The sequence below is a fragment of the Hoplias malabaricus genome, chromosome Y, assembly GCF_029633855.1.
Source record: "Hoplias malabaricus isolate fHopMal1 chromosome Y, fHopMal1.hap1, whole genome shotgun sequence".
Lineage (NCBI taxonomy): Eukaryota > Metazoa > Chordata > Actinopteri > Characiformes > Erythrinidae > Hoplias > Hoplias malabaricus.
This window is the reverse complement of record NC_089820.1, coordinates 84,109,274-84,121,773: the sequence shown is the minus strand read 5'-3', so window position 1 is coordinate 84,121,773 and position 12,500 is coordinate 84,109,274. Positions and strand designations below refer to the sequence as shown.

At 46.7% G+C, this 12,500-nt stretch overlaps 1 protein-coding gene across 1 annotated transcript in view; it reads right to left on the bottom strand.

Annotated features, from left to right (window-relative positions):
- Nucleotides 1-12,500, bottom strand: part of LOC136679672 (myomegalin-like) — a 76,661-nt gene that overhangs the window by 49,427 nt on the left and 14,734 nt on the right. Inside the window, exons 5-7 of the mRNA XM_066658323.1 lie at nucleotides 8,026-8,102; nucleotides 4,794-4,917; nucleotides 595-746 (exon numbers count right to left, since the gene is read on the bottom strand). Coding sequence (XP_066514420.1) covers nucleotides 595-746; nucleotides 4,794-4,917; nucleotides 8,026-8,102 — 353 coding nt within the window. The remainder of the gene's footprint in view (nucleotides 1-594; nucleotides 747-4,793; nucleotides 4,918-8,025; nucleotides 8,103-12,500) is intronic.

Below are 12,500 nucleotides of genomic sequence, written 5' to 3'. Positions count from 1 at the left end.
CAGTGGGGGTGTGTTTAGAGTTTTGTAAAAGGTCTGTGTCAAATCTGAAAACTGTGCTAATGATGTAAACATTGTTTAAGGCTTCGTGAAACAAGTGAGACATTCGATAAATGGTGATGGTTTAGTTCCAAGAATGGGTTTTAGTGCTTTAGCAAATCAGAAAAACTCTAAGATACTGGAGCAATGTACACAATTATAGATATTTAATGAACCAGTTTGTTCTGTTTAATGATGCATCAGGGTAAATGCTCTAGATACTTACACAGTGATTGTTCTGAGAGGTCAAGAAATGTTAAGTTTGTGTAAAAGGGGTTCAGGGGTAAACGCTGTGTACTGTCCTGTGGATAAAGCTGGAGGTCAAAGTGTCAGGGAAGTGTCACCAACTGTACAAACATTCTCTCTCCCTCTGTCTGTGTGTGTGTGTGTGTGTGTGAGTGAGTAGTGTGACGTCAGAGGAAAAGATTATTTTGACGGCGTTGGGTGAGGTGTGGTTGTTTACACTCACTACAGACAGATTGTGTTACTGTGTGAACATTGTTTTAAAGGATGAATGTAGTAGAGAGTTGCCACTTTTTGAATGTCTCTCTCTCTCACCGTTCTCTATCCCTGTGGTCTTCAGACAGCAGGTTTTGAGGCTGTGAGCTCTTGGCAGCCGTCATCTCCTCGGCGATGGTCTCCATGGTGACAGAGGGATGCTGGGCCAGTGTGGCCATCCGTTCGGCCTCGCTCCGTGCTAACCGAGCCTCCTGCCACGCAAGGGATCATCACCACAATCATCGTCATCATCATCGTCATCCTAGCTACCATTATAATCATTGTTAAAGAATTAGAAAACGTTGAATCTACCCATTTATTTTAACCAAAGACTATATTAAATCAGCAAAGGCATAAAATATAAATATGATGACTTATTTATTAAAATGAACAAAAGAAGATGGCTGGTAATTATGTAACAAATACACTAAACCTACAAAACTAATTACATTTGTCTGTATATTTTTATATGTTTATTTTTCACATGACGTAATAAAGCATATGCAATTAACCAGGTCTAATTATGTTTTTGGGCGACAGTGGCGCAGCAGTTAGTGTCACAGTCACACGGCTCCAGGGACCTGGAGGTTGTGGGTTCGATTCCTGCTCCGGGTGACTGTCTGTGAGGAGTGTGGTGTGTTCTCTCTGTGTCTGCGTGGGTTTCCTCCGGGTGACTGTCTGTGAGGAGTGTGGTGTGTTCTCTCTGTGTCTGCGTGGGTTTCCTCCAGGTGACTGTGAGGAGTGTGGTGTGTTCTCTCTGTGTCTGCGTGGGTTTCCTCCGGGTGACTGTCTGTGAGGAGTGTGGTGTGTTCTCTCTGTGTCTGCGTGGGTTTCCTCCAGGTGACTGTGAGGAGTGTGGTGTGTTCTCTCTGTGTCTGCGTGGGTTTCCTCCGGGTGACTGTCTGTGAGGAGTGTGGTGTGTTCTCTCTGTGTCTGCGTGGGTTTCCTCCGGGTGACTGTCTGTGAGGAGTGTGGTGTGTTCTCCCTGAGTCTGCGTGGGTTTCCTCCGGGTGACTGTCTGTGAGGAGTGTGGTGTGTTCTCCCTGTGTCTGCGTGGGTTTCCTCCGGGTGACTGTCTGTGAGGAGTGTGGTGTGTTCTCCCTGAGTCTGCGTGGGTTTCCTCCGGGTGACTGTCTGTGAGGAGTGTGGTGTGTTCTCCCTGTGTCTGCGTGGGTTTCCTCCGGGTGACTGTCTGTGAGGAGTGTGGTGTGTTCTCCCTGTGTCTGCGTGGGTTTCCTCCGGGTGACTGTCTGTGAGGAGTGTGGTGTGTTCTCCCTGAGTCTGCGTGGGTTTCCTCCGGGTGACTGTCTGTGAGGAGTGTGGTGTGTTCTCTCTGTGTCTGCGTGGGTTTCCTCCAGGTGACTGTGAGGAGTGTGGTGTGTTCTCCCTGTGTCTGCGTGGGTTTCCTCCGGGTGACTGTCTGTGAGGAGTGTGGTGTGTTCTCTCTGTGTCTGTGTGGGTTTCCTCCCGGTGACTGTCTGTGAGGAGTGTGGTGTGTTCTCTCTGTGTCTACGTGGGTTTCCTCCGGGTGACTGTCTGTGAGGAGTGTGGTGTGTTCTCCCTGTGTCTGCGTGGGTTTCCTCCGGGTGACTGTCTGTGAGGAGTGTGGTGTGTTCTCCCTGAGTCTGCGTGGGTTTCCTCCGGGTGACTGTCTGTGAGGAGTGTGGTGTGTTCTCCCAGTGTCTGTGTGGGTTTCCTCCGGGTGACTGTCTGTGAGGAGTGTGGTGTGTTCTCTCTGTGTCTGCGTGGGTTTCCTCCGGGTGACTGTCTGTGAGGAGTGTGGTGTGTTCTCTCTGTGTCTGCGTGGGTTTCCTCCGGGTGACTGTCTGTGAGGAGTGTGGTGTGTTCTCCCTGAGTCTGCGTGGGTTTCCTCCGGGTGACTGTCTGTGAGGAGTGTGGTGTGTTCTCTCTGTGTCTGCGTGGGTTTCCTCCGGGTGACTGTCTGTGAGGAGTGTGGTGTGTTCTCCCTGAGTCTGCGTGGGTTTCCTCCGGGTGACTGTCTGTGAGGAGTGTGGTGTGTTCTCTCTGTGTCTGCGTGGGTTTCCTCCAGGTGACTGTGAGGAGTGTGGTGTGTTCTCTCTGTGTCTGCGTGGGTTTCCTCCAGGTGACTGTGAGGAGTGTGGTGTGTTCTCCCTGTGTCTGCGTGGGTTTCCTCCGGGTGACTGTCTGTGAGGAGTGTGGTGTGTTCTCTCTGTGTCTGTGTGGGTTTCCTCCCGGTGACTGTCTGTGAGGAGTGTGGTGTGTTCTCTCTGTGTCTGCGTGGGTTTCCTCCGGGTGACTGTCTGTGAGGAGTGTGGTGTGTTCTCCCTGTGTCTGCGTGGGTTTCCTCCGGGTGACTGTCTGTGAGGAGTGTGGTGTGTTCTCCCTGAGTCTGCGTGGGTTTCCTCCGGGTGACTGTCTGTGAGGAGTGTGGTGTGTTCTCCCAGTGTCTGTGTGGGTTTCCTCCGGGTGACTGTCTGTGAGGAGTGTGGTGTGTTCTCTCTGTGTCTGCGTGGGTTTCCTCCGGGTGACTGTCTGTGAGGAGTGTGGTGTGTTCTCCCTGAGTCTGCGTGGGTTTCCTCCGGGTGACTGTCTGTGAGGAGTGTGGTGTGTTCTCTCTGTGTCTGCGTGGGTTTCCTCCAGGTGACTGTGAGGAGTGTGGTGTGTTCTCTCTGTGTCTGCGTGGGTTTCCTCCGGGTGACTGTCTGTGAGGAGTGTGGTGTGTTCTCCCTGTGTCTGCGTGGGTTTCCTCCGGGTGACTGTCTGTGAGGAGTGTGGTGTGTTCTCCCTGAGTCTGCGTGGGTTTCCTCCGGGTGACTGTCTGTGAGGAGTGTGGTGTGTTCTCTCTGTGTCTGTGTGGGTTTCCTCCCGGTGACTGTCTGTGAGGAGTGTGGTGTGTTCTCTCTGTGTCTGCGTGGGTTTCCTCCGGGTGACTGTCTGTGAGGAGTGTGGTGTGTTCTCCCAGTGTCTGTGTGGGTTTCCTCCGGGTGACTGTCTGTGAGGAGTGTGGTGTGTTCTCTCTGTGTCTGCGTGGGTTTCCTCCGGGTGACTGTCTGTGAGGAGTGTGGTGTGTTCTCCCTGAGTCTGCGTGGGTTTCCTCCGGGTGACTGTCTGTGAGGAGTGTGGTGTGTTCTCTCTGTGTCTGCGTGGGTTTCCTCCAGGTGACTGTGAGGAGTGTGGTGTGTTCTCTCTGTGTCTGCGTGGGTTTCCTCCGGGTGACTGTCTGTGAGGAGTGTGGTGTGTTCTCCCTGTGTCTGCGTGGGTTTCCTCCGGGTGACTGTCTGTGAGGAGTGTGGTGTGTTCTCCCTGAGTCTGCGTGGGTTTCCTCCGGGTGACTGTCTGTGAGGAGTGTGGTGTGTTCTCTCTGTGTCTGTGTGGGTTTCCTCCCGGTGACTGTCTGTGAGGAGTGTGGTGTGTTCTCTCTGTGTCTGCGTGGGTTTCCTCCGGGTGACTGTCTGTGAGGAGTGTGGTGTGTTCTCCCTGTGTCTGCGTGGGTTTCCTCCGGGTGACTGTCTGTGAGGAGTGTGGTGTGTTCTCCCTGAGTCTGCGTGGGTTTCCTCCGGGTGACTGTCTGTGAGGAGTGTGGTGTGTTCTCCCAGTGTCTGTGTGGGTTTCCTCCGGGTGACTGTCTGTGAGGAGTGTGGTGTGTTCTCTCTGTGTCTGCGTGGGTTTCCTCCTGGTGACTGTCTGTGAGGAGTGTGGGTTTCTTCCCACAGTCCAAAAACACACGTTGGTAGGTGGATTGGAGACTCAAAAGTGTCCGTAGGTGTGAGTGAGTGAATGTGTGTGTGTTGCCCTGTGAAGGACTGGCGCCCCCTCCAGGGTGTATTCCTGCCTTGCGCCCAATGATTCCAGGTAGGCTCTGGACCCCCCGCGACCCTAAAAATTGGATAAGCGGTTACAGATAATGGATGGATGGATGAATGAATAATTCATTTTTTTTTTTTATTAAACATTTAGTTGGTCAGTGTTATTGATTATTTCCATAACGTACGTTATATTCATAAATCCACACTGGGTGATAATACAACATAATTTATCATGACTATAATAAATATCTCACCTCTAGCTACGTAATTTACCTCTTTTCCTTGTTTATACGTATGGCAATACTATCTGAAAATGTGTGTAATGACCGTTTCTTTGCCTGATTTAGAGGTAAGTATGGACCTCATGGGAGAATTCCTGTCTGAATTTGATGTGTGTGAGCGTCTGAATGTATCTATGTGTTCACATTTGTTTGCATCTGGGAATGTCTGTGCGTGAGAATGTGCGTGTACCTCTTGCAGAAGCTGTATCTTGGTCTGCAAGACCTGCTGCATGTGGTCGATCTCCTGCTGTCTCTCTTCACAGCGCCACTGCAGCTCAGCCTCATTATGATTGGTCAGGCTTTCCGCTGTTGTCCTTGAACACACAGGAGAAGAGAGTTGGATGGAACACAGCAGTCTTTATCCATATGCTGCATGGTGTTGGAACATGCCTACAACATTTGTCTCTCACACACCCAGAGCTATGTATACATATGCATTCAGTTGTACAGAGCAAATGGCTGCTGTTCTGTGGCTTTTAATACATGTTCAACAAGTGCAGGACTGTAGAATGTGGTCATGTGTTTTGTTTGTGGATGAAATAGACAGAGGGGCCTTGTTCCGGGAGTTTTATTGTCTGGAGAGGTTTGGATTTAAACATATAAATAATATTTTAATATTTATATACACTGAGGCAGGGTGTTTAATTAAAAAAAAATAGCACAGTTAGCTAAGAAGCTATGTATCACTCGCTGGGCTCATGCTACAGTCAGGAGACCATGAGGCAGGTAGGATATCTTGGCAGTAGGACTTAAAGAAGACAGCATTTAATGTTTTTGTGTTTTAAAAAGCAAACATCTGTCAACACATCGCCTTATAATAGCACCGTCTAGTGTACACAGCATGAGATGGGCTCATGTTTGCTAGCGCTGGACTCCCAGAATGGTCCACGCCGTCGTGTCTGTGACTGTACGAGGATGAATGTGCTTGTTTAAACCAGGATGAGCTCACATAACCAGTTTAATTTAAACTCTGAGTCCAAATGCTGCATTACTTCAGACTCTGCGCAGTCTGGCAGCCATTTTGAGACACAGCTGGGGACAGAGCCCCTGTTTCTCTTTTCTCTTTTTCTACCTGTCTATATGTGCCTAATAATCTGTCTGTATCTCTCCCCCTTTTCTCCTCAGACATCCTTCAGGGATCATCTGCATATTTCTAGGTTTTCAAGTGCTCAATGAAAGCTCAATAACACAAATAGAGGGCCTGTAACTGGGACATTAGGAAAGACATTATTTGTATGGGAGTTTCGGCTGAATGCTAATTCCCTGAGACTTTATGAGAGTGCTTTTCCAACTCTCTGCTAGCAGGGCTAGGCATCTGGAAACAGGGCTAAGTCATTAGCATAGCTCCAGTCAAAGCAGCGGATATGGAGTAGCGATCACGCTAACTTTACTCTAGCATACGCTAACTTTAGCAGGGCTAGGCATCTGGAAACAGGGCTAAGTCATTAGCATAGCCCCAGTCAAAGCAGCAGATATGGAGTAGCGATCACGCTAACTTTACTCTAGCATACGCTAACTTTAGCAGGGCTAGGCATCTGGAAACAGGGCTAAGTCATTAGCATAGCTCCAGTCAAAGCAGCGGATATGGAGTAGCGATCATGCTAACTTTACTCTAGCATACGCTAACTTTAGCAGGGCTAGGCATCAGGAATCAGGGCTAAGTCATTAGCATAGCTCCAGTAAAAGCAGTGGATATGGAGTAGCGATCATGCTAACTTTACTCTAGCATACGCTAACTTTAGCAGGGCTAGGCATCTGGAAACAGGGCTAAGTCATTAGCATAGCCCCAGTCAAAGCAGCAGATATGGCGGAGCAATCATGGTAACTTTACTCTAGCATACGCTAACTTTAGCAGGGCTAGGCGTCTGGAAACAGGGCTAAGTCATTAGCATAGCTCCAGTCAAAGCAGCGGATATGGAGTAGCGATCACGCTAACTTTACTCTAGCATACGCTAACTTTAGCAGGGCTAGGCATCTGGAAACAGGGCTAAGTCATTAGCATAGCCCCAGTCAAAGCAGCAGATATGGAGTAGCGATCACGCTAACTTTACTCTAGCATACGCTAACTTTAGCAGGGCTAGGCATCTGGAAACAGGGCTAAGTCATTAGCATAGCTCCAGTAAAAGCAGTGGATATGGAGTAGCGATCACGCTAACTTTACTCTAGCATGTGCTACGCCAGATAAGCACTTTGTTTTTAAAGGTAACACGTTGATTTTGAGGAAATATTGTCTTTAATCATGTCAATATGAGGATTTCATTTAATGTGTTTAAACCAAAGACTCATTTCCCTCTTTAATTACACTGACCTATATAAACTGGGATAAGTCCATAAATGCATTGGTGATTTTGTCCCCCATCTCCTCTCCTCCAGTGCTCTTCTATTTTGTGTTTAGTCATATATATATATATATATATATATATATATATATATATATATATATAGCACCCTTTAACTATTTAATTACAGGTTTAGGCTCAAGTTTGGGGTTTTACTTTGGCATTATACTTCACTTTTTACATTATATTCCTCAGATACATGTCCTTATTTATTAATAATCATCATGTGGTATATATCCGTGATGTCCTTCAGTCTCCGCAAAGAGCGTCCCATAACCGTGAGTGGTTGACACGTCAATGAAGTGCCAAGTGTGTGTGTGTGTGTGTGTGGGGTGGGCGGATTCATGTCCCAGCTGTTGTCTGAAATTTGAGTCTAGGTGTGTGTGTCTGCATGCTCTTCACAGACTAATCAGTATTGATCAGTGGTGTGTTTATGCAGCTTTAACAAGCTACGTGTCCCTTATCTCTCCATAGGTTCATCAGACGCAGACATACAGCATCTGTCTGAAGTTCCCTATGTCACCTACAACTTTAAATCTGCATTATCTCGTTCCATACAGAACTTAATCAGGTGCAAACACCCTCAGTAAAATCAGTTTAACAGGTTTAACACTGTCTGGCGGAGGAAGAGCCACTCCAAGGACACCCAAACAGCAGGAGTGGAACCGTGATACATGTGTCACTTATTGGCATCTTATTTAATGTATAAAGGCCTTAGGAAAGTCTGATCAAAAGTTAAGTTTTAGATTGTGCAGACATCCACAGCTGTCATATAGTTGTAGACAGACAGACAGGACGCCACCTTTAACCTGTGATAGTGCCACTTTAAAGTCAGACAGTAGTTTAATGCTATAGATTAATTAACACAGAAACAGATAGAAAGTGTCTGTGAGGGAGAGAGAGAGACAGAGAGAAAGAGAAAGAGACAGAGAAAGAGAGAGAGAGAGAGAGAGAGAGAGAGAGAGGGAGAGATAGAGAGAGAGAGAGAGAGAGAGAGGGAGAAAGAGAGAGAGAGAGAGAAAGAGAGGGAGAGAGAGAGAGAGAGGGAGAGAGAGAGAGAGGGAGAGAGAGAGGGAAACTTACAGAGCCTTATCGAGGAGCTGCTGTTTCTCTTGTAACTCCTGCTTCAAGCTCTCCACCTCCACCTTCAGCTCAATGTTCTGAAACCCAAATCAGAAATCACTGCATCAGTTTCCGTTCTCTTAACTTCAGACACTGTGGTTTCACATCTTGATGACCGCTATTTTTCCAGATAAAGATTTACAATATATCAACATCACAGATGCAGCCTTAAAGGCGATGTTCACGATTTTAATCCAAAAACACTTTTTATAAAATTCAGATTTTTCCTCATCAAAAAAAAAAAAGTGTCTCTGTCCAAAATGTGTCTCTCTCTCTCTCTCTCTTTCTCACACTCTCTCTCTCTCTCTCTTTCTCTCTCTGTTCCCAGCTCACCTGAAGACGTCATCCAAACGTTGAAAAGCACAACCCGAGTTGAGGATATTGTTTTATTCATGCTCCTAATGTGTATAATATAGACTTATTTCTGCTGTTACAGTTACATCACTTAAGGTGGAACTGACTCTAAATTCCGGAGACCACTAACTGCATGAAAGTAAACACAGAGCGAATGTGCTTCAAAACAGCTCGAGTGTAAATAAGTGAATAAAATCTTACAGAGAAGTTACACTTCAGTCACGTACAAACTACAGTAGTTTCTTTCCCCTCAAACACACCGTTCCACTTTAAACGCTGAGCTTCTGAACGTGAACAAACCAGAGAGAAACGCCTTTCCCCGGAATCAATGTTGCCTTTAAAGCATTTACACACTGAACTGGATTCATTTATGCTGTTTCTTTATAGGAGAGTCGGTTAGTTCTAACTTGTGTGACAGGTGGAGTCTTGCGTATCAACCCCCGAACTATGTGAATGCGACATATTTACATTCACCTTCAAAACCTGCCAATCCTCTAATTGCATTCTGTCTCAGCATCGAGTGCTTAACTAACTACAAGAAAAAGAGCTCAGCGTGTGACTGAATACATATGTCTACAGCATGTTGAACAGTCTTTAGAGCGGATACAAACTGGCACAGTGACGTCTGAAGTGTGCACAGAAGTCTTCTTTATATAACGTACTTCTCAGTGCTCCTTTCTCTTCTCCAGGACCGGACGTACGCTATGTCTTTCGGTACTGCTTCAGTACGATGCACCCATCTACAGTTCTGTCATTGAATCATGACGTCTGATTCTTACTCGACTCGATTCAATTCAAATCCAAACACTACACTTTTGACCACCTCTCTCTCCTCCAACATTTGTTCCTCAAACACAGCCCCTGATAAACCCCACTGCACGAGCTGTGAGACCATTCACAAAGAGACCATTAGCAGGGCTTGGCATTTAGAGAAATGTGTGAGGTTTGGAGAGAAAAGAGTCATTTGGTGAGGGCTGGGAGAAGGAAGATGAGGGATATTTGGAATGAAGCCTAGGGCTGTAGACGATGGAAGGTTTACGGCTCACATCACAAGAGATTTACACACTCCATGTGAGGAAGAGGAAGCCTGCTGAACACACACTTTTCTACTGTAATGAAGGCGGGGGGCCACACACACACACACACACACACACACACACACACTGCTGAGAGAGGACAGGAGACACATGAGGAGCGGAGGGACGATGAAGAGAGCGTGGCTCTACACATGGGATGAGTAACTGTTCAAAAGTTTGGACACAGCTACTTGGGAAGATGTTCCTTTCACTGTTTTGCACTTTTAAAAAAAATGGTGACATTAAAATGGTACAGTTAGACACGGATTTATCAATCAAATGTTGGTGTTACCATGGCAACAGCTGCCCTACGGCACACCTTTTACACACATGGTGCTGGAGATGTTCCACGCTGAAGACCTCAGATCCAACACATACAGCTCTGATATTCAGTATTCACTGTAGTGCTTCTTTAACTGGGTCAGGTGGCTCTGATTAGAGTTGGAGCTAAACTGCACAAGGTGGTAGACCTCCAGGACCAGGACTGGGCTGCCCTGCTGTATCAGTGTCAAGTGGACTTTACTGACCCTCATTAGGAACATGAAAAAACACGCACATTATAACTAGAATTATTACTGAATAAACAAAGCACAGATGAAAAAATGCAGATCAATTTCTCCTACCAAATACAGCAGTGTGTGTGTGTGTGTGTGTGTGTGTGTGTGTGTGTGTTGTTCCTCTAAAGCTCTTGATTAAGCAGAGTGGTGTTAGTGAGGAGCTTGGGGATCTTTCTTTGCTGTAAACCAGATTATATTTAGCACAGAGGAATATGAAACCAAGAACTGGTTTCAGCAGCTGCTGTCTGCATATCTGCTGTAACCAACACACACACACACACACACACACACACACATGGGATGTGCATTCTGACTCATTTTAATACGTGAGTACTCACCAAAGTTAAAGAAGTGTTCACTGGTTTTCCTCTGAACAAAATAAAAATAAAGTATTGAGCTGATAGAGTTTGAATCCTGCCGGTAGATACAGGTCAAAAACAAATGCCTAAAAAAATATAATAATAAATCTATTACAACATAATAAAGACTGCCTGTGAGGAGTGTGGTGTGCTCTCCCTGTGTCTGCGTGGGTTTCCTCCGGGTGACTGTCAGTGAGGAGTGTGGTGTGTTCTCCCTGTGTCTGCGTGGGTTTCCTCCGGGTGACTGTCTGTGAGGAGTGTGGTGTGTTCTCTCTGTGTCTGCGTGGGTTTCCTCCGGGTGACTGTCAGTGAGGAGTGTGGTGTGTTCTCCCTGTGTCTGCGTGGGTTTCCTCTGGGTGCTCCGGTTTCCTCCCACGGTCCAAAAACACACATTGGTAGGTGGATTGGTGACTCAAAAGTGTCTGTAGGTGTGAGTGTGTGTGTGTGTGTGTGTGTGTGTGTGTGTGTGTCGCCCTGTGAAGGACTGGCCCTCCAGGGTGTTTTTCTGCCTTACGCCCAGTGATTCCGGGTAGGCTTCAGACCCACCGCGACCCTGAATTGGTTTAAGATAATGAATGAATGAAATAAATAAGTCCTGGTCCTGAAGGTATTTTGTGTCTGGAGTATTTAGATGAGACTGGACCTCTCTATTTTATAAGTGTGTTTATCCATCAGGTCCGTAACCAGCATGCTTCAGCACATGCCCTCTTCCCTACACACATCCACAGAGAAGTCACAGGTAACACATACAACAAATGCACAAGGACAGACACAAATGTTGATGTGATTATGAATATTACAGTGGACAGACTCACTGTAGGCACTGTACACTAATGCAGAAGGCTGCTGTATACTGCTGCTGACCTTCAGGAACACTGGCACTGCCAGTGCTGAGCCGTGAATATCTCTCTCTCTCTCTCTCTCTCTCTCTCTCTCTCTCTCACACACACACACACACCTACTCCCTCGCTCCCTCAAACCTCAGGCCTCTCACAGTTTTAATCGCCATTTTAATAATGGAAATTACAGGCATGACAGATGATAGAGAACTAGACGTAAATGTAGCTGCACTCCTTCAGAAGCTCACAGGCTGCTGTAAAAGTGAGCAGACACGCAGGGCACTCATTCAGGGACTTATTTCATTAAAACAGATTTAGGATTTGAAAAGTCCCAAAACAACATAAATCATACAATAATAAAACTGAATACAAAGAGAAAATTATGCCAGTTACAATCTAAAAATCATCCAGGCCACGAGGCAAAGGACTTCAGTGACAGGGGGAGATGCTGTGTTCTCTCTCTCTCTCTCTCTCTCACACACACACACACACACACACACACACACACGATTATCAAACCTGATGTTTCTCAGTATCTCTCCCTGTCTCTACAGCAGATCTAATTATAGCACTCACTCACACACACACACACACACACACACACACACACAGAGAGAGAGAGAGAGAGAGAGAGAGAGAGAGAGAGAAACAGCTTCACACACATGCACCTGCTGTTTATGCCCCACTGCCCAGAGACAGAGCTCATTTTAAGCAGCTAGTTCTGGACACAGTAATGAAACTCTGGGACTGGTGGTAACTGGGGAGAGGGGTCAGAAACAGTACCAAACATATTCTATAACACACACACTCACACAATCTCACTCACTCACACTCACACACATGCGCGCGCACACACACACATTCTCACTCACTCACACACTCACACTCACACAATCTCACTCACACAAACTCTCACACACACACAAACTCACACACACACAAACTCACTCACACACATGCGCACACACACACACAATCTCACTCACTCACTCACACACACACACTCACACTCACTCACACTCACACACACTCACACACACACTCACACACACACTCACACTCACACACTCACTCACACACACAATCTCACTTACACAAATTCTCACTCACTCACTCACTCACACACACTCACACACACACACTCACACACTCACACACACTCACACACTCACACACTCACACACTCACACTCACACACTCACACTCACACACTCACACTCTCACACTCTCACACTCACACACTCACACACT